Source organism: Haliotis rufescens, unplaced genomic scaffold (genome assembly GCF_023055435.1).
Source record: "Haliotis rufescens isolate VD_foot unplaced genomic scaffold, xgHalRufe1.0.p SCAF_8, whole genome shotgun sequence".
NCBI classification, from domain to species: domain Eukaryota; kingdom Metazoa; phylum Mollusca; class Gastropoda; order Lepetellida; family Haliotidae; genus Haliotis; species Haliotis rufescens.
In genome coordinates, this window is record NW_025964372.1 from 15,324,701 (window position 1) to 15,350,024 (window position 25,324).

The following is a 25,324-nucleotide window of genomic DNA, read 5'->3' on the forward strand; positions in this document are numbered from 1 at the left end:
CAACAGTTCCAGGTGACAAGTAAGGGTAAACTGGAACACAAAGCTATGCCACTCCGCTGTAACACAAACAGTTCCAGGTGACAAGGGTAAACTGGAACACAAAGATATATGCCACTCCCCTGTTAACATCCTTGTACATTAAGCCCAGGGCTTAAACTTGAATTAACCATTACTCACTAAGAATGGGTACACCGTTAGCACATGGCCTAAATAATTGCATTCCCTGTAGTTAAAAATGGTCAGTACTGTTTTCTTTAAGACAGGATAATATTGCCTGTGAACTACTTCTGCTGAACAGACAGGGGTATGGGCTGTAACGGCCAGATACAGAAATAAGTCCAGGAAATCCTGGCATCCTTTTCTGTGCAAATAAAGAATAACGTATGAGATGTGTGCTTACAGGTGAAAACCGAATAGATTTATTAAACATCCGAGAAGAAAGCCTACCATCAGTGATGTCATAGATGTTCCTCTGCCGCCGGAGTATATAGAAGACCAGGAGAGCGGTGTAAGTGGCCACACTGAGAGAAGCACACCACCACACCACCGGGTTGCCCAGCAGGTGAATCTGGGCCTGGAATCACACACAGATGTCTCAGTGTACAGCATCATGGTCATAGGACAGACAGACGGTATGGAGGCATCAGGACACTTGGGGCCACGGGGTGAGGCAGAGGCAGTTTGGGGTCAGGTGGAGGCAGTTTGGGGTCAGGTGGAGGCAGTTTGGGGTCAGGTGGAGGCAGTTTAGGGTCAGGCAGAGGCAGTTTGGGGTCAGGTGGAGGCAGTTTGGGGTCAGGTGGAGGCAGTTTGGGGTCAGGTGGAGGCAGTTTGGGGTCAGGTGGAGGCAGTTTGGGGTCAGGTGGAGACAGTTTGGGGTCAGGCAGAGGCAGTTTGGGGTCAGGTGGAGGCAGTTTGGGGTCAGGTGGAGGCAGTTTGAGGTCTGGTGGAGGCAGTTTGGGGTCAGGTGGAGGCAGTTTGGGGTCAGGTGGAGGCAGTTTGGGGTCAGGTGGAGACAGTTTGGGGTCAGGTGGAGGCAGTTTGGGGTCAGGTGGAGGCAGTTTGGGGTCAGGTGGAGGCAGTTTGGGGTCAGGTGGAGGCAGTTTGAGGTCTGGTGGAGGCAGTTTGGGGTCAGGTGGAGGCAGTTTGGGGTCAGGTGGAGGCAGTTTGAGGTCTGGTGGAGGCAGTTTGGGGTCAGGCAGAGGCAGTTTGGGGTCAGGCAGAGGCAGTTTGGGGTCAGGTGGAGGCAGTTTGAGGTCTGGTGGAGGCAGTTTGGGGTCAGGCAGAGGCAGTTTGGGGTCAGGCAGAGGCAGTTTGGGGTCAGGTGGAGGCAGTTTGGGGTCAGGTGGAGGCAGTTTGGGGTCAGGTGGACGCAGTTTGGGGTCGGGTGGAGGCAGTTTGGGGTCTGGGTTGGGGTTGGGGTTGGATGGGCGTTGAGCTGGGGTCATGTGGGATCTGTCTAGGGTCAGGTAAAAATTATTAAGATTGACAGATTATTTCATTTATCAGATACAACAAGCACCATACAATCCAATACATTTTCATAAAATCATAAAAACACCACACTCAGCAACATTCCCTCTATATGGCTACGATCTGTAAATAATCGAGTCTGGCCAGACAATCCAGTGATTGACATCATGAGCATGGATCTACGCATTTGGGATATGATGACATGCATCAACAAAGTCAGCGAGACTGACCACCCAATCCTGTTAGTCGCCTTTTAGGACAAGCATGGGTTGCTGACGACCTATTCTATCCTGAATCTTCATGGGTCCCTTGTTACGTGTGGATCCACTAAACCGTTTCCATACATAACAAGGAGAGATCACACAACAATTTAAAAATAATTTAATACTGGCAGTCTAATCAAGCTTCATATTATTCACAAACAGCAAACGCAAGTATCAACATGATCAATCACAATAAAAACAGTCTTACTTTATGATGTAATATCCCCTCATTTCCGAACAAGATCCAGTGAATGTTTCGTGTAATCCATAATTCACCTTAGGTCACAAATTGCCGACATGGCATACACAATTAAAGTTTCAAATCTTGCCGACATGGCATGTCAGTTAACACCTAAATCCGACCTGGGAACTGACCACTTTGTCTACCTGTCGAGCAATAGCCAAGCCACAATTGCATAACATCAGCCTTTACTTGGCTGTGAGCTTACCAGGGCTTACATATAGACAATGTGAAGTGACGTGTGTAATGGGTCAGTGTTGATCACTGGCAATCTGTACACATGCAACATAATTTATAAAAAGGGAGGAATATACATTTCATGAAAACAAAGTACATTTAATATATTCTTCATGAAAGTAAATATACATATATAATGGATTCTCATAACACCCTTAATATGTAATACCTAACAACTTATATAACATAAATAAGAAAATGAGATGAAACTAAATAAAAAGATCTTCCACTATTGCTTCTGCTCAACATATAGGCCATAATCTACTGTGTTTCCCAAAGAGAGTTATGTTAACAGTAGATTATCCTGATGTTGTCATTCAGACAACCCTTCCAACTTACATTCGAGAATGGGCTCATCCAGTAGGCGATGTTCTTGCTCATGAAGGGCCACTCCGTGGGGTCGGAGCTGTACTTATGTTCCAGCTCCGCATCCTGGTTTGAGAAGATCATCTTCATCTGCAGCTCCAGGAACTTGGACCAGAAGGACAGGTGGGTCGGCTCCAGTGGGATCATCTCCGACTGACGGAGGTCCAGCGACTGCTTATCCTTCTCAAGACCTGGTCAAGATTGAGTGAGTCAGTTTGGTTTAACATCACATTTAACAGTACATCAGTTCTATCACTGTGGCAGGAAAGCCCAAAGAGATGCAGGCCTTATACCCTTACCACTTGGGTGAAACCCAACAGCATGGATATGTGGTGACAAAATGAGGGATTCGAATTCACAGTCATGGGTTCCTGGCATGCCCAAGGGACACAACTCTGCACCTTTGAGTGAGGATGGTTTTACTACACTTTTAGCAATATCCCAGCAACATCACAGCAGGGGACACCACAAATGGGCTTCACACATTGTACCCATGGGGGCAATCGGACCTGGGCCTTCAGCATGACAAGCGAACGCTTTAACCACTAGGCCCCACTGCCCCTGCACTTTAGACGACCATGCCACCTATACCCCCACCTGAAGTTGGTTATTCAGAATACAATGTCAGATTGTCACACACTGAAAGACCACACAACTCACTCTTGGTGTAGCGATGTTCCTCAACATTCCAGATTGTGGCGTCCTGGTTGATCACCCGGTCAGCTGCCACCTCCATCTGATGATGCCCCCAGTCAGGCAGCTGCTTCCCCGTTGTCTGTAACCATGGTTACATACCTTGTCATAACACCTAATCTTTCATCAGATACATATGTCTTTGAGGTAATTAAATTTGAAGCTTTTCAGTGAAAGGCGGAAATGAAAAATTTGTTGGCTGTTATAACCTCCTACTATCCTATTGAACCCTATCTGGTGTGCCCCTAAACTCCTTGAACCCCGTCTGTTGTGCCCCTAAACTCCTTGAACCCCGTCTGTTGTGCCCCTACACTCCTTGAACCCCGTCTGTTGTGCCCCTACACTCCTTGAACCCTGTCTGTTGTACTTCATAACTCCTTGAACCCTGTCTGTTGTGCCCCTACACTCCTTGAACCCTGTCTGTTGTACTTCATAACTCCTTGAACCCCGTCTGTTGTGCCCCTACACTCCTTGACCCCGTCTGTTGTGCCCCTACACTCCTTGAACACTGCCTGTTGTACTCCTAAACAAATTCATGGGCTCCTAAACACCTTGACAACTTGTGTTGTAGCTGTCCTTACCTTGACACCTGTGTGTTTTAGCTGTCCTTACCTTGACATCTTGTGTTGTAGCTGTCCTTACCCTTATACCTGTGTGTTGTAGCTGTCCTTACCTTGACACCTGTGTGTTGTAGCTGCCCTTACCTTGACACCTGTGTGTTGTACCTGTCCTTACCTTGACACCTGTGTGTTGTACCTGCCCTTACCTTGACATCTGTGTGTTGTAGCTGCCCTTACCTTGACACCTGTGTGTTGTAACTGTCCTTACTGTGACACCTGTGTTGTACCTGCCCTTACCTTGACACCTGTGTGTTGTAACTGTCCTTACCTTGACACCTGTGTGTTGTAGCTATCCTTACCCTTATACCTGTGTTTTAGCTGTCCTTACCTTGAGAGCTGTTTGTTGTAGCTGTCCTTACCCTTATACCTGTGTGTTGTAGCTGTCCTTACCCTTATACCTGTGTGTTGTAGCTGTCCTTACCCTTATACCTGTGTTTTGTAGCTGTCCTTACCCTTATACCTGTGTTTTGTAGCTGTCCTTACCCTTATACTTGTGTGTTGTAGATGTCCTTACCCTTATACTTGTGTGTTGTAGATGTCCTTACCCTTATACTTGTGTGTTGTAGCTGTCCTTACCCTTATACTTGTGTGTTGTAGCTGTCCTTACCCTTATACCTGTGTGTTGTAGCTGTCCTTACCCTTATACCTGTGTGTTGTAGCTGTCCTTACCTTGAGAGCTGTGTGTTGTAGCTGTCCTTACCTTGAGAGCTGTGTGTTGTAGCTATCCTTACCCTTATACCTGTGTTTTAGCTGTCCTTACCTTGAGAGCTGTTTGTTGTAGCTGTCCTTACCCTTATACCTGTGTGTTGTAGCTGTCCTTACCCTTATACCTGTGTGTTGTAGCTGTCCTTACCCTTATACCTGTGTGTTGTAGCTGTCCTTACCCTTATACCTGTGTTTTGTAGCTGTCCTTACCCTTATACTTGTGTGTTGTAGATGTCCTTACCCTTATACTTGTGTGTTGTAGATGTCCTTACCCTTATACTTGTGTGTTGTAGCTGTCCTTACCCTTATACTTGTGTGTTGTAGCTGTCCTTACCCTTATACCTGTGTGTTGTAGCTGTCCTTACCCTTATACCTGTGTGTTGTAGCTGTCCTTACCTTGAGAGCTGTGCGTTGTAGCTGTCCTTACCCTTATACCTGTGTGTTGTAGCTGTCCTTACCTTGAGAGCTGTGTGTTGTAGCTGTCCTTACCCTTATACTTGTGTGTTGTAGCTGTCCTTACCCTTATACCTGTGTGTTGTAGCTGTCCTTACCCTTATACCTGTGTGTTGTAGCTGTCCTTACCTTGAGAGCTGTGTGTTGTAGCTGTCCTTACCTTGAGAGCTGTGTGTTGTAGATGTCCTTACCCTTATACCTGTGTGTTGTAGCTGTCCTTACCCTTATACCTGTGTGTTGTAGCTGCCCTTACCTTAACACCTGTGTGTTGTAGCTGCCCTTACCTTGACACCTGTGTGTTGTAACTGTCCTTACCTTGACACCTGTGTGTTGTAGCTGTCCTCACCTTAACACCTGTGTGTTGTAGCTGCCCTTACCTTGACACCTGTGTGTTGTACCTACCCTTACCTTGACACCTGTGTGTTGTAACTGTCCTTACCTTGACACCTGTGTGTTGTAGCTGTCCTTACCTTGACACCTGTGTGTTGTACCTACCCTTACCTTGACACCTGTGTGTTGTAGCTGCCCTTACCTTAACACCTGTGTGTTGTAGCTGTCCTTACCTTAACACCTGTGTGTTGTACCTGTCCTTGCCTTGACACGTGTGTGTTGTAGCTGCCCTTATCTTGACACCTGTGTGTTGTAGCTGCCCTTACCTTGACACCTGTGTGTTGTACCTGTCCTTACCTTGACACCTGTGTGTTGTAGCTGCCCTTACCTTGACACCTGTGTGTTGTAGCTGCCCTTACCTTGACACCTGTGTGTTGTAGCTGCCCTTACCTTGACACCTGTGTGTTGTAGCTGCCCTTACCTTGACACCTGTGTGTTGTAGCTGCCCTTACCTTAACACCTGTGTGTTGTAGCTGCCCTTACCTTGACACCTGTGTGTTGTAGCTGCCCTTACCTTGACACCTGTGTGTTGTACCTACCCTTACCTTGACACCTGTGTGTTGTAGCTGCCCTTACCTTGACACCTGTGTGTTGTAACTGTCCTTACCTTGACACCTGTGTGTTGTAGCTGTCCTTACCTTGACACCTGTGTGTTGTACCTACCCTTACCTTGACACCTGTGTGTTGTAGCTGCCCTTACCTTAACACCTGTGTGTTGTAGCTGCCCTTACCTTAACACCTGTGTGTTGTAGCTGTCCTTACCTTAACCCCTTTGTGTTGTAGCTGTCCTTACCTTGACACCTGTGTGTTGTAGCTGTCCTTACCTTGACACCTGTGTGTTGTACCTACCCTTACCTTGACACCTGTGTGTTGTAGCTGTCCTTACCTTGACACCTGTGTTGTAGCTATCCTTACCCTGACACCTGTGTTGTAGCTGTCCTTACCTTGACACCTCTGTGATGTAGCTGTCCTTATCTTGACACCTGTGTGTTGTAGCTGTCCTTACCTTGAGAGCTGTGCTTGTAGCTGTCCTTACCTTGAGAGCTGTGGTTGTGTTGACATGGATGAGGCGTACTTGGCTCTTGATGGTCTGCCAGTTGTCGTCACTTCCCTCCTTGTTTGTGATGTCCTGCAATAATGGATGAAATGGTGTCTCACTGGTTGTCCTACTGTGAATTCCTTACATCTACATAGCCTACAAACATTCATAAATGTTGTCGCTCTTTCAGTCTTCTTGTTTCTGAGAAGACGATGTTTTAAAATTTCTTTAAAATATTAATTTCTGTCAGATTTTTTACTTTTGTTTTGGGGTCTTCTTTAAAAAGAGGGTTCCTTTCAATTTTTTAGGGTTGAATTTCATTTCAATTTTGTACTTCTCTTTTTTGAAGAAAGCATCTTTTTTCATGTGACTAGCATGAACATATCTGAATCAAATGATGTTGCGTCACATCACATCAATGTTCAAGACCACTAGACTTTGTGGTTTCCAAGAAGAAAGTTGTTCAAAATGTTCACAATTTTGTTTTTCTTAAATTGTTAAAAAGAACTAAACTTTTCAATTCCATGCCCATGAACAAAGTCCTATTATCATGATTATATGGCTCTATCAGTTTCCGGGGTAAAGCTGCGAAAATATTTTATAATCTGAATTATTTCTGATTTTTTTGGTTACAGTATTGAACAAATCTGATTGTATTGCTGCACATCATATCCTTCGTTTCTTCGAAGCAGATTCTTAAAGATGGCATCCCTAGGTTTAAGGCTTTTAAAATGTTAACAGTGAATAAGGACCTCCTCCATGGTCTAGTGGATAGATTGTCTGCCCAGAGGGGGGAGGTCAGGGGTTCAATCCCCCGGCACATCATACCAAAATAGATAACAAAATAGTACTTGTTGTTACCCTGCCTGCCTTTGGGTGAATTATGTTTTAGAATCTGGAAATTTTGTACACGAACATTTCCGAATAGGATGTGAGACAGGATAATTTCAAAAATATGGAGTATTCAAGATAAATACAATAATGTAGTTTAAATTTTATTCTAAGTTCTGATTAGTGTTTTTGGCTGTTTGATAGAATCTGTAACAAAAAACAAAAACTGTCCACTTACTACTCTCCAGAGGTTCTGGGCTGGCATGGAGACGTTGTAGTCGATGTAGCAGGACACCTCCTGGTTCTGGGGCGTCACGGGGGCCGCAACATCATGACTGCAGGCAGAACAGCATCATTACACACATTATTCCACAAGTGATTACCGATAGTGTTAACTTCCAGCACTGAAGGTTTTTTGTGCTTTGCTAAATCTGAATGCCTGCAAGCACTAAATTTGAAAATTATTGCCAGACAACTGCATCCTGTTTTCTTAATATTCCACCGTCATGTGACTGACCTCTTGTCCAATGGAAAAGCTGTATATATCGTGTAAATTTCAAATGAAAAAAATTATTCCAAATGTTGACAAAATACAGTCACCTGTTGAGTGCCCTGCTGGACATGCCGTGCACCAGCTGTACAATGTCGCCATGTTTCACCGACTGCGGCTTCTCGTCCACTACCAGGCTGTCTCTACAACAGGAACACAGGTTTTAGTGGATTAGTGTAGCAATGTATTAACCATGGTGCATCATAAGTACATCATGAGGTGAGATGACATAGGGCTTAACATCACGTTTCACATCCCGAGGGACACACAAAAACATTCATTGTACCTACAGCGCATCAACAGCAATTATGGGTGTCTGTTATTTCATCCATCAATCATGACCACTGTCCACATGAACATTGATTCAATCCAGGGTGGGCAGTATTAAGTCTTTTTGTATGATGCATGTGGGGTCGAACCACCCACCTTTCGCTCCATGAAATAGTCAAAGACCCTCTATAAGCGTAACCCACCTGTCGGGATGCTTAACGATCCACCAGTTGTTGACGTCCTTGAATATATAACATGTGACCTGCTGCTGGTGGCTGCTGCCTCGCTGGTCGGGATACTTGATTGGATAAACAGTCTGGTGAGAGTGTAGCCAACATGGTCGACCCGGCACGGTATCATGCGTGTGACGAAGCGTGATCTGGGAGCCGTACGCCACATAGAGAGGTTGTCCCTTTGTAAGTGTTGCCAAACCTCCCTGAAAATATAATGGGAAGAATAATACATGACTTGATTTGCGAGAAAACATTTACAGAACTGATGAAAAGAACGCAATCTCATTAAAACCAGATCTTTTACTCCCATTCAAAACCTCTCTCTGAAGATCTGATGCCTTCATATGTGTTCTAAATTCTCAGTAAAGGTGGGAAACATATTCAGACAAGCATACCTGATTTCTGTACCTTGAAAACAAACTAAAATGTCCTGTTCTGAATGTAAATAATAAAGTCAATGCCGTTGTTGGTATTTTATACACTGTCATATGGCATCTACACCCAATGGGGCTGTTTGTGGGATAGTGGCAAGTGTCACAAGTGCTAAGATGAAAACAAACAGACACCTCACCTCCAGGCTGGCTTGGAATGCACTTGTCATGATGTTGTCGTGAGGCCCCGCCTTGGTGAGGGAGGAGAGATGGTAGTAGAACATGGCGATGTACGCAGCAACAGGGACGGCCATGACTAATAGCACTCTGGCAATCAGGTGCTTTGTTAGAGAAATCTGAATAAAACAGAAGCGTCGTGTAGACTGATGATAAAATCAATGGAAGATCTTAACCCCTTGTACAATGCACCAAACTTCAAGGCATCTAAAACTCCATTCAGTTTACTGTTTCCTCCAATGTCGCTCTGCTTCTGGAACAAATGTGATTGTTATTTTAGCTAAACTGTTCAGCTATCAGGGTATGGCTTGTGTTATTTTGCAGAAGGCCACAATAAATTAATTGATTTTAAATTTTCCAAACTGTGAGCCAGGGGGCTCTTATATATATCCCTGTGTTATGGGTTTTCAGAGGCTTAAGAAACATTCATAGTTTACTTGCTAATCACAAGAACAAATGTAAAACATCTCACTCATTTATAAAAGATGACTTTATCTTAAAAACAGGCCATCATCTGAGTATTTACGATGTATGTATGACGCCACACCCCTTGTTATAGTAGAGTAATCACGATAAATATGAACGTCTGTAAAAGTAAGATGTCTGAAAACCTATGACCCGACGATTTTATTTCATTTCTTTTAAGAAACTGTTCAAAGCATCTGTGCACAGTAACTGCAAACGGATGGGATTCACATGAAGATACATGGGTGAGGTGAGGTGAGGTGAGGTGAGGTGAGGTGAGGTGAGGTGAGGTGAGGTGAGGTGAGGTGAGGTGAGGTGAGGTGAGGTGAGGTGAGGTGAGGCGAGGCGAGGCGAGGCGAGGCGAGGCGAGGGGAGGCGAGGCGAGGCGAGGCGAGGCGAGGCGAGGTGAGGGTTTAACGTTGTGTTCAAGATGAGCATAGCCGTTTTAAAGTGCTAGACCACTGAAATACCATGCCACAGTTTTAACATGGATATGCCACTCAGACGCAGCATACTGACTCCGAACTGAACAGTCCATCTTGTAATGTCTTTGGTATGACACGTCCAGGGTATCAGGTACTGCTATCCTGAACACTAGTACAGGGACAAGTCTTGTAATTGACCTTACCTCTGTCCTGGAAGTTTCTGCCAGCATATTCCAGTAGTCCTTGAAGATGTGAAACAACACAAGCACCGATGTGAAGAAACCCACATACTTGATGCTGAAACAGGGGTTTTACTCTTAAGTACTTGGTTACCATGGTTACTGGATCCTTAAATCCAAAATTTAAAAATGTGAAAGGAAATAGAAAATCAGCTTTTTTTCTTCTTTTGGTGTCTCACTGTCTGTCTGTCTGTCTCGCTGTCCGTCTGTCTGATGGTATCACTGTTTGTCGATCTCACTGTCTGTCCATCTCACTGTCTGTCCGTCTCACTGTCTGTCCATCTCACTGTCTGTCTGTCTCACTGTCTGTCTGTCTGTCTGTCCACCCCACTGTCTGTCTGTACATCTCACTGTCTGTCTGTCTCACTGTCTGTCGACCCCACTGTCTGTCTGTCCATCTCACTGTCTGTCTGTCTGTCTGTCTGTCTGTCTGTCCATCTCACTGTCTGTCTGTCTGTCCATCTCACTGTCTGTCTCACTGTCTGCCCACCCCACTGTCTGTCTGTCTGTCGGACACACTGTCTGTCTGTCTCACTGTCTGTCCATCTGTCTCACTCAGTGACTCACCTGAAGGTGCAGGTGAGGGCCAGTCCACACACACAGAGCCACCACCACCACTGTACACTGAACTCCCTGAAATACAGACAATAGGCATGTACTCACAGATAGAGGCAACTGATCAGTACATCAGTGACAAGATGACACACCAGTAGTTGACATCAAAGCAATGCCACAGTATCAACTGTATCTATAGAGATCTAAAATGCAAGAAATTGCAACTGTTAATCATTTACTTAACCATTCTTTTTTATGTGAAATATACCTCGTAGTAGTATTATTACCATGATTACTAAGTTAATGCAATGGTTAAAATGGCCTCGATACCCACCTGTGTCAGTACCCACCTGTGTCTGTACCCACCTGCATCAGTACCCACCTATGTCTGTACCCACCTGCATTAGTACCCACCTGTGTCTGTACCCTCCTATGTCTGTACCCACCTGTGTCTGTACCCACCTGTGCCAGTACCCACATGTGTCAGTACCCACCTGTGTCAGTACCCACCTGTGTCAGTACCCACCTGTGTCTGTACCCACCTGTGTCAGTACCCACCTGTGTCAGTACCCACCTGTGTCAGTACCCACCTATGTCTGTACCCACCTGCGCCTGTACCCACCTGCATGAGTACCCACCTATGTCTGTACCCACCTGTGTCTGTACCCACCTGTGTCTGTACCCACCTGCATCAGTACCCACCTGCATCAGTACCCACCTGCATCAGTACCCACCTGCATCAGTACCCACCTGTGTCTGTACCCACCTGTGTCAGTACCCACCTGTGTCTGTACCCACCTGCATCAGTACCCACCTATGTCTGTACCCAACTGTGTCAGTACCCACCTATGTCAGTACCCACCTATGTCTGTACCCACCTGTGTCTGTACCCACCTATGTCTGTACCCACCTGTGTCAGTACCCACCTATGTCAGTACCCACCTATGTCTGTACCCACCTGTGTCAGTACCCACCTGTGTCAGTACCCACCTATGTCTGTACCCACCTGTGTCAGTACCCAACTGTGTCTGTACCCACCTGTGTCAGTATCCACCTGTGTCAGTACCCACCTGTGTCAGTACCCACCTATGTCTGTACCCACCTATGTCAGTACCCACCTGCGCCTGTACCCACCTGCATCAGTACCCACCTGTGTCAGTACCCACCTGCATCAGTACCCACCTAGGTAAGTACCCACCTGCGTCTGTACCCACCTGCGTCTGTACCCACCTGCATCAGTACCCACCTAGGTCAGTACCCACCTGCGTCTGTACCCACTTGTGTCAGTACCCACCTGCATCAGTACCCACCTGTGTCAGTACCCACCTGTGTCAGTACCCATCTGTCTGTACCCACCTGTACCCACTTGTGTCAGTACCCACCTGCATCAGTACCCACCTGTGTCAGTACCCATCTGTCTGTCTGTACCCACCTGCATCAGTACCCACCTGTGAGCGAGGTTCCTGAACTTGAGGTAGCTGAGCACGGCGAGACAGGAGAAGAAGATGAGCATCCCCTCCATCAGCATGAACCTCGACTGAACCAGGAGGGCATTGTCTGAACGAATACAACTGACTTTAAAAACGCTACATACAGATCTCATCTTGAACTTATTTACAATAAATTGTTTGAGTCAAACTGAGTATTACAGGCATAAATAACTGTCAAAATCTAAACACAAACATTAATACAAATATACTACCTCGGTTTTATATGCACATTTATCACACAAATAAGATCAGTCAAAGAGATAGATATTACACAATTCTGACAAAATGGCTTTCGAAAGAAATCATCTCAAGACAGCATTAACAACTGTTCTCTGCTCGACATTCAATCGTAATTTTACCCTTTATGGCCATTGACCTCTTACATCCCTTTCCATAATCAAGGTGCAAATTGTTGGCACCATCAAACCATGGAAGAATATTACCTGAAAACATAAACTGAAGAATTCACTTCCAGCAAATTAATGGTAGCTATCTTGTGACTAAAGCTTCAGCTGTTTTAGCAATGACGTCACATCCCAACAGGGAATGGGCTTGACACACTTGGACATGTTGGCCCTGATCACATGATCAAATGCACCTCCTACATGCTAGCAGAGCGGCCCAGTGAGACGAACCTAGCCTTAAACTCTATGGCAGAACAATCTGGTATGATGTAGTCCTCAGTCTGTATCATGTGAATTTGGAAGGAAATCCCTGATGTGCCAGAATTGATGAGATTTCTCATCAGGGTAATGTGATTTCTACAAATACTACTGAGTCATATTTTTTATACAAAAAATTTTCGAATACTAATTAAAAGAAAACCATGGTAACTTGGTCGGACCACACTAACTGGGACCGACCACACTCACTGGGACGGACCATGCCAACTGGGACCGACCACACTCACTGGGACGGACCATGCCAACTGGGACCGACCACACTAACTGGGACGGACCATGCCAACTGGGACCGACCACACCAACTGGGACGGACCATGCCAACTGGGACAGACCACACTAGCTGGAATGGACCATGCCAACTGGGACAGACCACACTAGCTGGAATGGACCATGCCAACTGGGACAGACCACACCAACTGGGACGGACCATGCCAACTGGGACAGACCACACTAGCTGGAATGGACCATGCCAACTGGGACCGACCACACCAACTGGGACGGACCATGCCAACTGGGACGGACCATGCCAACTGGGACGGACCATGCTAACTGAGACAGACCCCACTAGCTAGAACGGACCATGCTAACTGGGACGGACCATGCCCACTGGGACGGACCATGCCAACTAGGACGGACCATGCTAACTGAGACAGACCACACTCACTGGGACGGACCATACTTACTGGGACGGACCACACTCACTGGGACGGACCATGCTAACTGGGACCGACCATGCTAACTGGGACGGACCATGCTAACTGGGACTGACCATGCTAACTGAGACGGACCACACTAGCAGGAACGGACCATACCAACTGGGACGGACCACACTAACTGGGACGGACCATGCTAACTGGGACGGACCACACTCCCTGGGACGGACCATGCTAACTGGGACAGACCACACTCACTGGGACAGACCATGCTAACCAAGATGGACCATGCTAACCAGGATGGACCATACCAACTGGGACGGACCACACTAACTGGGACGGACCATGCTAACTGGGAAGGACCACACTAACTGGGAAGGACCACACTAACTGGGACGGACCAAGCTAACTGGGATGGACCACACTAACTGGGAAGGACCATGCTAACCAGGACGGACCATGCTAACCAGGATGGACCATGCTAACTGGGACCGAGCACACTAACTGGGACGGAGCATGCTAACCAGGACGGACCATGCTAACTGAGACGGACCACACTCACCAGAACGGACCATGCTAACTGGGATGGACCAAGCTAACTGGGATGGACCACACAACATACAACATGACATGAACTACAACACACTCAGCGGGATACAGACACATATAAAACAACCAGTTCTTGATACTTACAGTGAAGGAAATAATGAATGAATTAAGATATCAGCAGGAAAAGTACTTTTAGGAAAAATGACCCGAGACATTTATGAACTGGGATGGACCACACTAACTGGGAAGGACCATGCTAACCAGGATGGACCATGCTAACCAGGAAGGACCACACTAAACAAGACGGACCATACCAACCAGGACGGACCATGCTAACCAGGACGGACCATGCTAACTGAGACGGACCACACTAACCAGAACGGACCATGCTAACTGAGACGGACCATGCTAACTGGGACGGTCAAGCTAACTGAGACAGACCACACTAACCAAGATGGACCATGCCAACTGGGACGGACCATGCTTACTGGGACGGACCATGCTAACTGGGACGAACCATGCTAACTGGGACGGACCACACTAACTGGGACGGACCATGCTAACTGAAACGGACCACACTAGCTGGGATGGACCACACTAACTGGGACGGACCATGCTAACTGGGATGGACCATGCTAACTGGGATGGACCATACTAGCTGGGACGGACGATGCTAACTGGGATGGACTACACTAACTGGGATGGACTACACTAACTCGGACGGACCATGCTAACCAGGACAGACCATGCTAACTGAGACGGACCACACTAGCTGGGATGGACTACACTAACTGGGACGTCCATGCTAACTGGGATGGACCATACTAACTGGGACGGACCACACTAAACAAGACGGACCATACCAACCAGGACGGACCATGCTAACTGAGACGGACCACACACACTGGGAAGGACCACACTAACCGGGACTGACCATGCTAACTGGGACCGACCACACTAGCTGGGATTGAGAGCTACACCTATCTGTTGTAACACACTGTCGGTATCAAGACGCTAACTTACCCAGAAGCACGAAGGCACCGGCTAGCAGAGCGGCCCAGCGAGACAGACCCAGTTCTACAGCTATCTGGTACATGAGCGGCACGATGAGACTGCCGAGTACAGCCGGAATGAGACGTAGCTGCACCACAGGAACATTGGCAGGGTATTCTGGAAACAAACATGACATGAACTACAACACACTCAGCGGGATACAGACACATATAAAACAACCAGTTGATACTTACAGTGAAGGAAATAATGAATGAATTAAGATATCAGCAGGAAAAGTACTTTCAGTAAAACATTTATGAATGACCTTCACTGTGACCATGTAGGTCACTCACAACTAGGGCTGGGATGAGTCCAAATTTACTACCCAGGTACCCACACCCCTATTACCCGACCCTACCCGGGTACCTGCTGTTGGTGTCAAGAGATAGGTACAAAATGTCTGATTGAGAATAGTTTGACAGTAGCCCTGGCAAAATGTATCTAGTTTCACGTATAAAACAATGTAGTCATGTACACACTAGAGTTGACTGAAGTTTTAGCTTTGTTCAAACATATATAAGTCTTGAAAAAATGCTAACATTAGAGACTTAAAAACGTTGTGTAACCATGTAGTTATATAGTGAAATTTTGTCGTAAAACAATATATCACGTGACTAACCTCAGGTCCAGGTAGGCCTGTGGGTGCCCAGGTCCTACTCAGTACCCACCCACCCAGCCCTACTCACAACCTTTTCAGATTGTGACCCCCGCCTTAAGGGTAACATCCCCAAGGTTCACTGATCCGAACCAATGTCTCATGAGTTATCATGTCCCCATTCCACAAAGCAATTTTAGCGCTACAACTGTTGTAAGCCTATGTTAAAGTATGGGAGTTACGATTGTCTTAGCACTACAACTGTCGCAAGCCTATGTTAAAGTATGGGAGTTATGATCATCTTAGAACTACAACTGTCGTAAGCCTATGTTAAAGTATGGCAGTTACGATCATCTTAGCTCTACAACTGTCGTAAGCCTATGTTAAAGTATGGGAGTTACGATCATCTTAGCGCTACAACTGTCGTAAGCCTATGTTCAAATATGGGAGTTATGATCATCTTAGCGCTACAACTGTCGTAGGTCTATGTTAAAGTATGGGAGTTACGATCATCTTTGCACTACAACTGTCTTAGGCCTATGTGAAAGTATGGGAGTTACGATCATCTTAGCGCTACAACTGTCGTAAGCCTATGTGAAAGTATGGGAGTTACGATCGTTTTAGAACTACAACTGTTGTAAGCCTATGTTAAAGTATGGGAGTTACGATCATCTTAGCGCTACAACTGTCGTAAGCCTATGTTAAAGTATGGGAGTTTCGATCATCTTAGCGCTACAACTGTCGTAAGCCTATGTTCAAATATGGGAGTTATGATCATCTTAGCGCTACAACTGTCGTAGGTCTATGTTAAAGTATGGGAGTTACGATCATCTTTGCACTACAACTGTCGTAAGCCTATGTGAAAGTATGGGAGTTACGATCACCTTTGCACTACAACTGTCGTAATCCTTTGTTAAAGTATGGGAGTTACGATCATCTTAGCGCTACAACTGTCGTAAGCCTATGTGAAAGTATGGGAGTTACGATCGTTTTAGAACTACAACTGTTGTGAGCCTATGTTCAAATATTGGAGTTATGATCATCTTAGCGCTACAACTGTCGTAAGCCTATGTGAAAGTATGGGAGTTACGATCATCTTAGCACTACAATTGTCGTAAGCCTATGTTAAAGTATGGTAGTTACGATCATCTTAGCGCTACAACTGTCGTAAGCCATTTGTTCAAATATGGGAGTTATGATCATCTTAGCCCTACAACTGTCGTAAGCCTTTGTGAAAGTATGGGAGTTACGATCATCTTAGCGCTACAACTGTTGTAAGTCTATGTTCAAATATGGGAGTTACGATCGTCTTAGAACTACAACTGTCGTAAGCCTATGTTAAAGTATGGGAGTTACGATCATCTTTGCACTACAACTGTCGTAAGCCTATGTGAAAGTATGGGAGTTACGATCATCTTAGCACTACAACTGTCGTAAGCCTATGTGAAAGTATGGGAGTTACGATCGTTTTAGAACTACAACTGTTGTAATCCTATGTTAAAGCATGGGAGTTACGATCATCTTAGCTCTACAACTGTCGTAAGCCTATGTTAAAGTATGGGAGTTACGATCATCTTAGCGCTACAACTGTCGTAAGCCTATGTTCAAATATGGGAGTTATGATCATCTTAGCGCTACAACTGTCGTAGGTCTATGTTAAAGTATGGGAGTTACGATCATCTTTGCACTACAACTGTCGTAAGCCTATGTGAAAGTATGGGAGTTACGATCATCTTAGCGCTACAACTGTCGTAAGCCTATGTGAAAGTATGGGAGTTACGATCGTTTTAGTACTACAACTGTTGTAATCCTATGTTAAAGTAAGGGAGTTACGATCGTCTTAGCTACAACTGTCGTAAGCCTATGTGAAAGTATGGAAATTACGATCGTTTTAGAACTACAACTTCTGTAAGCCTATGTTCAAATATGGGAGTTATGATCATCTTAGCGCTACAACTGTCGTAGGTCTATGTTAAAGTATGGGAGTTACGATCATCTTAGCTCTACAACTGTCGTAAGCCTATGTTAAAGTATGGGAGTTACGATCGTCTTAGAACTACAACTGTCGTAAGCCTATGTTAAAGTATGGGAGTTATGTTCATCTTAGCACTACAACTGTCGTAAGCCTATGTTAAAGTATGGGAGTTATGTTCATCTTAGCGCTACAACTGTTGTAATCCTATGTTAAAGTATGGGAGTTACGATTGTCTTAGAACTACAACTGTCGTAAGCCTATGTTAAAGTATGGGAGTTACGATCATCTTAGCACTACAATTGTCGTAATCCTATGTTAAAGTATGGGAGTTACGATCATCTTAGAACTACAACTGTCGTAAGCCTATGTTCAAATATGGGAGTTATGATCATCTTAGTGCTACAACTGTCGTAAGCCTTTGTGAAAGTATGGGAGTTACGATCATCTTAGCGCTACAACTGTTGTAAGCCTATGTTAAAGTATGGGAGTTACGATCATCTTAGCGCTACAACTGTCGTTAGCGTATGGTCGTATGGCGACCTGTTACAACAAGAAGACAGCTGGCGACCTGTTACAACAAGAAGACAGCTGGGGACCTGTTACAACAAGCAGACAGCTGGGATCTGTTACAACAAACAGACAGCTGGGGACCTGTTACAACAGACAGCTGAGGACCTGTTACAACAAACAGACAGCTGAGGATCTGTTACAACAGACAGACAGCTGGGATCTGTTAAAACAAACAGAAAGCTGGGATCTGTTAAAACAAACAGACAGCTAGGATCTGTTACAGCCCAGACTCCCCACTAAATTGAACATTGCAGTCAATACCTGATCCAATTCTATCAAAGCTGACATTGCCTTCAAATCCCGAGTAACTTCCTGAAAATAAAAGCAAAGCATTTGATGACATTATCAGACTATGTCATAATGTAAGCACTGCAAAACAAATCTAAGCATAAAGTAAATACATCGTTTTGATTTATTTGTGAAACACAGCACCTAACATTTAGATATCATATCTTATATATAAACATTTTATCTAGTATTATTGTTTATAAGTGGATATAATACTCAATGGTGTATATCACCAAAATTTATAACATAAAAAAAAGATACAGTTCTATTTGACACAGTACGAAGACTAATCCACCAATCTAGTCTCGAGTTACCTGCAGCAGCGAGGAGCATCTTCCCCAGTGGAGGGTGGATGTCAAAGAAGAACACATTCCTCAGAAACAGGGACACAAACTTGGCAAAATGCAATTCATCAAATCTGAAAACAAACCACCATCAAATCATTATTTTGAAGAAAAGGATATTTTTTAAATCATTGTTATAAATGAGTGAATAAGTGTATGTTGTTTTATGCCATGTCGGCAACATTTCATCTATATCATGTATATTATAGCATCATGTAAATACATCAGACCAGTCCAGACAAACCAGTGGTTGATAGAATGAACACAGAACAGTGATTCACGTCATAGGGGCATGAATAATGAAGATACACAGTCAGGCAGGTCATGCGGTGTAGTCCTCAGCTTGGATCGGTTCTACAAACACAATGAGTGAGCGATTTGGGTTTAACGCCGCTTTTAACAGTATTCCAGTTATATCACGGCGTGTCAGCTTAATGTGGGAGGAAAGCCCAAAGTGTTGCAGGTCGCAGACGTTTACCACTTCGGTGAAACCCATGAGCACAGGTATGGTGCTGACAAACCTAGACACCTAATCAGGCCGAACTATCTGGTATCCTAATCGCACACATCATGTCAAAATGAAAACTAGACACTTACAATCGTTGACAATAAGTGTCAAAGGGGGACTACTCTGCAAACATTAAAGGCCAAACCTTATTGAAAGTTTTAACTGTAATCTTATCAATAAAGTCACGAAATGATTTTTTTAAAATTAATGTCCTTTCACATCACAACTAATGATATAAAACAGTGTCGAATAGCAAATATCTGTACCAGAATTTTCATGTGAAATATGTGAGGTGGGTGTTGGAAAATCCAAGATGGCTGTTACTGACGGTATACGGTCTCATATTAGGTCAGTAACAACCATCTTGGATTTATACTGATGCTACAGGGCGCATATGGGGTTAGTAGTTCTGCTCTCTGATTGGTCAATCTCACTTTGTGGCATAATAATAATAGTAATGTGTTGTGGATCAACTTTGTTGGCTCCCCCTTTTTTAGAATTTCATGTATTCTCGCTTGAAGCACTGACTGTGAGAAAATATTCAGTCTCAAACAAAAATGGCAACAAAACTTAATATTACTGATTAAATGGTCCACTGTTTAAACTATTACTCTGTAATCCCAATAGGTATAAATGAGCACATCTTACACTACAGCTCTGGGTAGCCCCAGCTGCCAGGTCCGGGTAGCCAGGGACGCAGCGGTCAGGATGATCTGCATGATGTCACACTCCAGCTGGACGGTGAAGGGTTTGTGTGGCGGTCTGGGATTACTGTCGGGGCCAGAACATTCATCCACGGTCACTTCACCAGGAATTGGAGCTCCGTCCCCCTGAAACAGAACACAGAATAGTTATTTACCATGTCAGCAAAAGTAGATTCAAGCACACAATTATACAATTCTGCACAGCAAATTGAAGCGCGTTACACGACTGGGCCACCCGAGCCCCACATCAGTCAGTGGCTGCTGTTCAGTTCAGTTTGGCAGCCATTCATCATTGTTCATGCTGAACTATGGCATTTTACAGTAGGGGGAATACCTGATCTCGTCGGCCGAGAGACACTGTCTCTGTTGCTCCACCATGCTCATTGCTCAGCTGCTCCATCCTTGATTGCAACAACTCTGAAACAAAAGATGACACATCATGCAAGGCTAAAAACACCCAACATGCTACACAAGAACTATTCATGGGCTTCGGGCATCGTCAGGGGCCATCTTAGTAGAGCAGGATCTTGGAATCCAAACTAAATACCCTTGGTCATATTAACTGGCATTTTGCAAAAGATATGATTTTTTATATTCATAAATCATGTTAAAATGTACTTTAACATTACACTCAACATGTTCAATGCAATAATCATCTCTAGTTCGAAGCATCTAAGTCAGAATGGAGCATGGTCGTAATCACAGAGACTTGTAACGCAAAAATTAGCAGCTACAAGAAACTTAGGACTCAGGAACACAAACTGCTGATCATGCTGATAAAATAAGACGGTACATGAACCTCTGTCCCTCTCAACATGCTCAAGACCGATGGACAACAACTTTATCTTACTGCACACCAAATTATATTTTAGGTATATATATATAGACATTTGAAAAGTTTTTTATTTTGTTTGTTCGTTGTTTAATATGTTAAACGATGCACTCAGCAATAATTCAGCAAAAAGTATTCAAAAGTATAATTTTCAAAACTTCCCTATCATGCCTATGTAGTTCTATGTATATTTGTGCACTCACACGACAATGTATTTATGCCTCACACTATTGTCACCACCTATAACGTTAAAGGCATTAAGTTGGTCATTGCCTATGATTACGTTTAACTCTGTTGTCACCAACTATTATGTCATAGGCATTATGACACAAACACTGTTGTTGTGGGTCACCTATGACTACGTTGATATTTACATTAAAACTTAAGTGCTGTTGAGTGGTGAAAGATATTTTTTGCATAAACACAATAAAGGAGTTGTGACAAGCATTAATATCTGGACTCCGGTTTTTTTCATATTTTATGCTTATACACCTGAAAAAATCAGTTGTCTTTACTTACATACACACACACACACACACACACACACACACACACACACACACACACACATTGCATACTGCATATATTATATATAATGCATAACTTGTCCAAAAAGGTAAGAACGGCACAATTAGACATTTAACCACTTCAAAAAATAGCAGACGACAGAAAACTGAAGAACTTAGAGTTATTCCCTCTAGATCTATTTCACCTTGAATAAATCATCATATATATCATAAGAATGGCGTTGAATATCATTAAATAGAAATACAAACTTGCTGTTGCTATGTTGCATATGTAATGCCATCTGTCTGGCAAATCGAGCAGGGAACATATGAAATGCACCGTACATGTTAGCGAGGTACATTGGAAATGATGAAATAGGTCTCAGCCAAACAGAATTAAACATTCATGTGTGAGGTAAGATGAATTGTCATAACCAGTGTCAGACTATATAAAAAGATCCATTTAAATCATACTCTCACTGATCGTGTCCATACAGGCCAGTAAGGTGTAGCTGCTATATTTTTTTTCATTACAAGCCCTTGTGTCATGATGGCATACATTTGTCCTTGTATCACGTTTGTTTGGGAATTCTAATAACATCTTAACATGTAAAACAAGTACACAAGACCACATCTTGAGTATGTCACGTAGAGTTGTCTCTTTCAATCACATGGACAGACGTATGGCCCAGCCCAACCTGTATTACTTGTTCTGGCAACAAATGTACATACACAACGGACAGCCAAACAAACAAGTCATTCGAGGTTGCATCCTTGTGACACTGATTCAAAGTTGGGTATGTGAAGGTTCACAAAACCAGTTATAAACCCCATGTTAAAACAAAGATTTATAATTATTAATAATACCCAGCTAGGTATATAACGAAACCCTCGCCTCAGATGTTAAGAAATCATAACCTCGGTTGTTGATTTTATAATCATGTAGGGCTAGGGTTAGGTTACCTTATCTCGTGCACATTTTTTAATACGGGTTACGGGCGGAAAACCTTTCCTACTTATACGTTTTGAAATACACCCGTGAGCTTCTAATAATAAGCAAATGACATAAATCATAATGATGTGTTGACAGGTGGATGCAGATCATTTTGACTCTTCTACGATGTCTACTGTTTGACATCATAGCCAAGAAAATACAGATAATGTTGCCATAAAATCATTTTCAAAATATTAAAAAACATAAAACAATACTGACTTTTATATCCCGTTCAAAATTACTCCCGAAGCGTCGGTCTTCTCATCAAGCACTCATCTTCTGATGGTTGTGATTGGCTTCTATGGGAGGTAACTCTCATTCCGCGAGTCAGTAGCCACCCACAATAAAATATTTAACAGTGACCGAACTCGGAGACCCATTTACGGATCAGACGACATAATTGAAATTTCATGTTCAATGACACTGCAAAAGGTTATTATATCACTTTTGCTTATTTCAATTACGTTTCCAAGACTGAATGTACAGCCATCAGAAATTGTGTTTATTTTCCACAAAATACCGGTAAACGGCACACCCTGCATGTTTAAACTTCCCCAGAACAACGCAAAACTTACAACAATATACGCAGAAAGATGTGTTGAAAAAAATAGAAGTTATTTTCATCCTTAGAGAGGAACTGATTGCTGCTTTTTGTCTCCAGGTTTAGATGACAACATTTTGAATAGTATTAAGTACATTTTCCAAAAATATAAAACCTTGTGTCTGGACCAGTGATGGGTTAACAGATAAGTTAGAACCGGCGGGGAATCCGGGGAAGAATATAGGTCGCTAGCAACCCATGCTGGTCGTAAAAGACAGCACCATGGATCCGGCGGTCAGGCCCGCTGACTTGATCGATTGCACGTCGTTGTATCCTAATTGCATGGATCGATGCTCAGGATGTCAATCACTGGATTGTCTGGTCCAGACTCGATTATTTATAGACCGCCGTCATATAGCTGGAATATTGCTGAGTGCGGCGTTAAACAACAACAGTTAAAGTTCGTTTAATAGTCATTTTGGCGTGAGATAATGTTGTTTTCTGTTTTTATTGTTCATTACTGCGTTCTCTATTCTGACTTGGGGGCAAGCGTGAGTAGGTCCAGTAGGCGCCCCATATTCGCTGTGCAGACTTGCGTCACCCAATGGCCGTGCTTTCAAATCCGAGATTCGACTTGACATGTTACTAGGTTTGTCGGAACCATTGCCGTACTCGTGGTAATCGACAAAGACCTGCACCGCTTCGGGCTTTCTTCCCACATTAAATTGTCCTGCATGTGGCGTCCAAAGTTGTTCCAAGGGCCGTTAGATAAAACTCACTCAATGTCAGACAAAAATGTAACCAAAATGTAAAAAGACGAACGCGTGTGCCTCTTTCTATGCCTGCATGTGTGCATCTGTATCTGTCCCTAGTGGCGACCACAGTGCCTACTGAGTCTACTGGACGACGACCACATTTTCTTGGAGGCAGAACGATTTCCTCTCCGAGGAGGTTTGAGTGGTGGCTGCCTTCTTTAGAAGTATCTTCTCTCAGGATTCTCATCCAGTGTGTGTGTGGACCGCCTCCGTGGGTTAGTGGTAGAGCGTCCGCCCGGAGATAGGAAGGTCGTGGGTTAGTACTAGTAGGCTCGGAGTCAATATACTGTGTCTGAGTGGGGTATTCCAGTTAGTGGGGCGGTCGGATAGCCTAGTGGTTAAAGCGTTCGCTCGTCACGCCGAAGACCCGGGTTCGATTCCCGACATGGGTACAATGTGTGAAGCTAATTTCTGGTGTCCCCCGCCGTGATATGGCTGGAATATTGCTAAAAGCGGCGTAAAACCACACTCACTCACTCACTCACTATTCCTATTAGTCTGCGTCATTGTATCTCAGTGGGCTAGCACTACAAAATCCGCATTAGCCCGGACTAGTAGAAGCAGACACATACACACGTTAAGCCCCATTTCACCTCACCTCACCAATGAGTGAGTGAGTGAGTGAGTGAGTGTATGACTACCCTTTGGCTTCCATTATTGTCCAGTGAGTCACATCCTGTAGCTCCAACGTCCAGTGCGTCACATCCGGTAGCTACAACGGTCAGAGTCACAACATGCCGGGATCGTCAGCAACCAAAATGAGATCACCATACTAGGGACAGTGGTGATTTACGATACCTCCGTTACATGCACGGCTCCCCAGCAGGATTTACACCATCCCTTCAGCTGCTGGCGATTGTAGTGAGTGAGTGAGTGTGGTTTTACGCCGGTTTTCGCGTTATGCTAGTCATATCACGGCGGGGCACACAAGAAATGGGCTTCAATAATGGTCCCCATGTGGGGTTTAAACCCGAGTCTTCGGTCGAGCATGTCCTGCTTGACTGTATTGATTTTTCAATTACAAGGGATCAAAACTTCAAAGTTGCATCGCTCCAAGATCTTTTAAACAATATTTAAATTCAGTACCAGCGACTAAATGTTTTTAGGGCAGGAATATCATCTTATGTTTACAATTTCACCTACTTCCGTTGCGTCATTGCACGCGCGTTTCCTCGGAAATTACGTAGTCATCTCGTGGGTCATAGATGTTCAGGGGGAGGCAACGCGGCGCAGCGCTTCAGCTCTGGTGATACACCTGGGCTCTAACGACCTAAACTCCATTAAGACAAGCCAGCTCCTCTCGATATGGAGACATCTGTCATCCGCATCCAGACACACCTACCGGATACCCACGTTTGCTTTTCTGGCATTCTTCAACGCTGTTACTGGCGCAACTCACTCGACCCACGTAAGGTGGAAAAGAGCAGGTCGAAGCTGAACAGGCGGTGGTCTGTAAAAAATTGAGTCTGGACCGACAATCCAGTGACTGACATCATGAGCATCGATGCACGCAACTGGGATACGATGACATGCATCAACCAAGTCAGCGAGCCTGACCAACCGATCCTGTT

At 44.4% G+C, this 25,324-nt stretch overlaps 1 protein-coding gene across 1 annotated transcript in view; it reads right to left on the minus strand.

The window, feature by feature from the left end:
• Positions 1–22,722, minus strand: part of LOC124144766 (protein O-mannosyl-transferase 1-like) — a 30,248-nt gene extending 7,526 nt beyond the window's left edge. Inside the window, exons 1-17 of the mRNA XM_046514309.2 lie at positions 22,617–22,722; positions 20,400–20,482; positions 20,010–20,191; positions 18,824–18,927; positions 18,483–18,533; positions 15,052–15,198; positions 12,102–12,210; positions 10,666–10,731; positions 10,063–10,156; positions 8,933–9,088; positions 8,332–8,564; positions 7,909–8,001; positions 7,547–7,643; positions 6,475–6,567; positions 3,238–3,352; positions 2,551–2,768; positions 448–574 (exon numbers count right to left, since the gene is read on the minus strand). Of these exons, the coding sequence (XP_046370265.2) occupies positions 448–574; positions 2,551–2,768; positions 3,238–3,352; positions 6,475–6,567; positions 7,547–7,643; positions 7,909–8,001; positions 8,332–8,564; positions 8,933–9,088; positions 10,063–10,156; positions 10,666–10,731; positions 12,102–12,210; positions 15,052–15,198; positions 18,483–18,533; positions 18,824–18,927; positions 20,010–20,191; positions 20,400–20,465 (1,951 nt within the window). The 5' untranslated portion in view covers positions 20,466–20,482; positions 22,617–22,722. The remainder of the gene's footprint in view (positions 1–447; positions 575–2,550; positions 2,769–3,237; positions 3,353–6,474; positions 6,568–7,546; positions 7,644–7,908; positions 8,002–8,331; positions 8,565–8,932; positions 9,089–10,062; positions 10,157–10,665; positions 10,732–12,101; positions 12,211–15,051; positions 15,199–18,482; positions 18,534–18,823; positions 18,928–20,009; positions 20,192–20,399; positions 20,483–22,616) is intronic.
• Between the last annotated feature and the right edge of the window lie 2,602 nt (positions 22,723–25,324).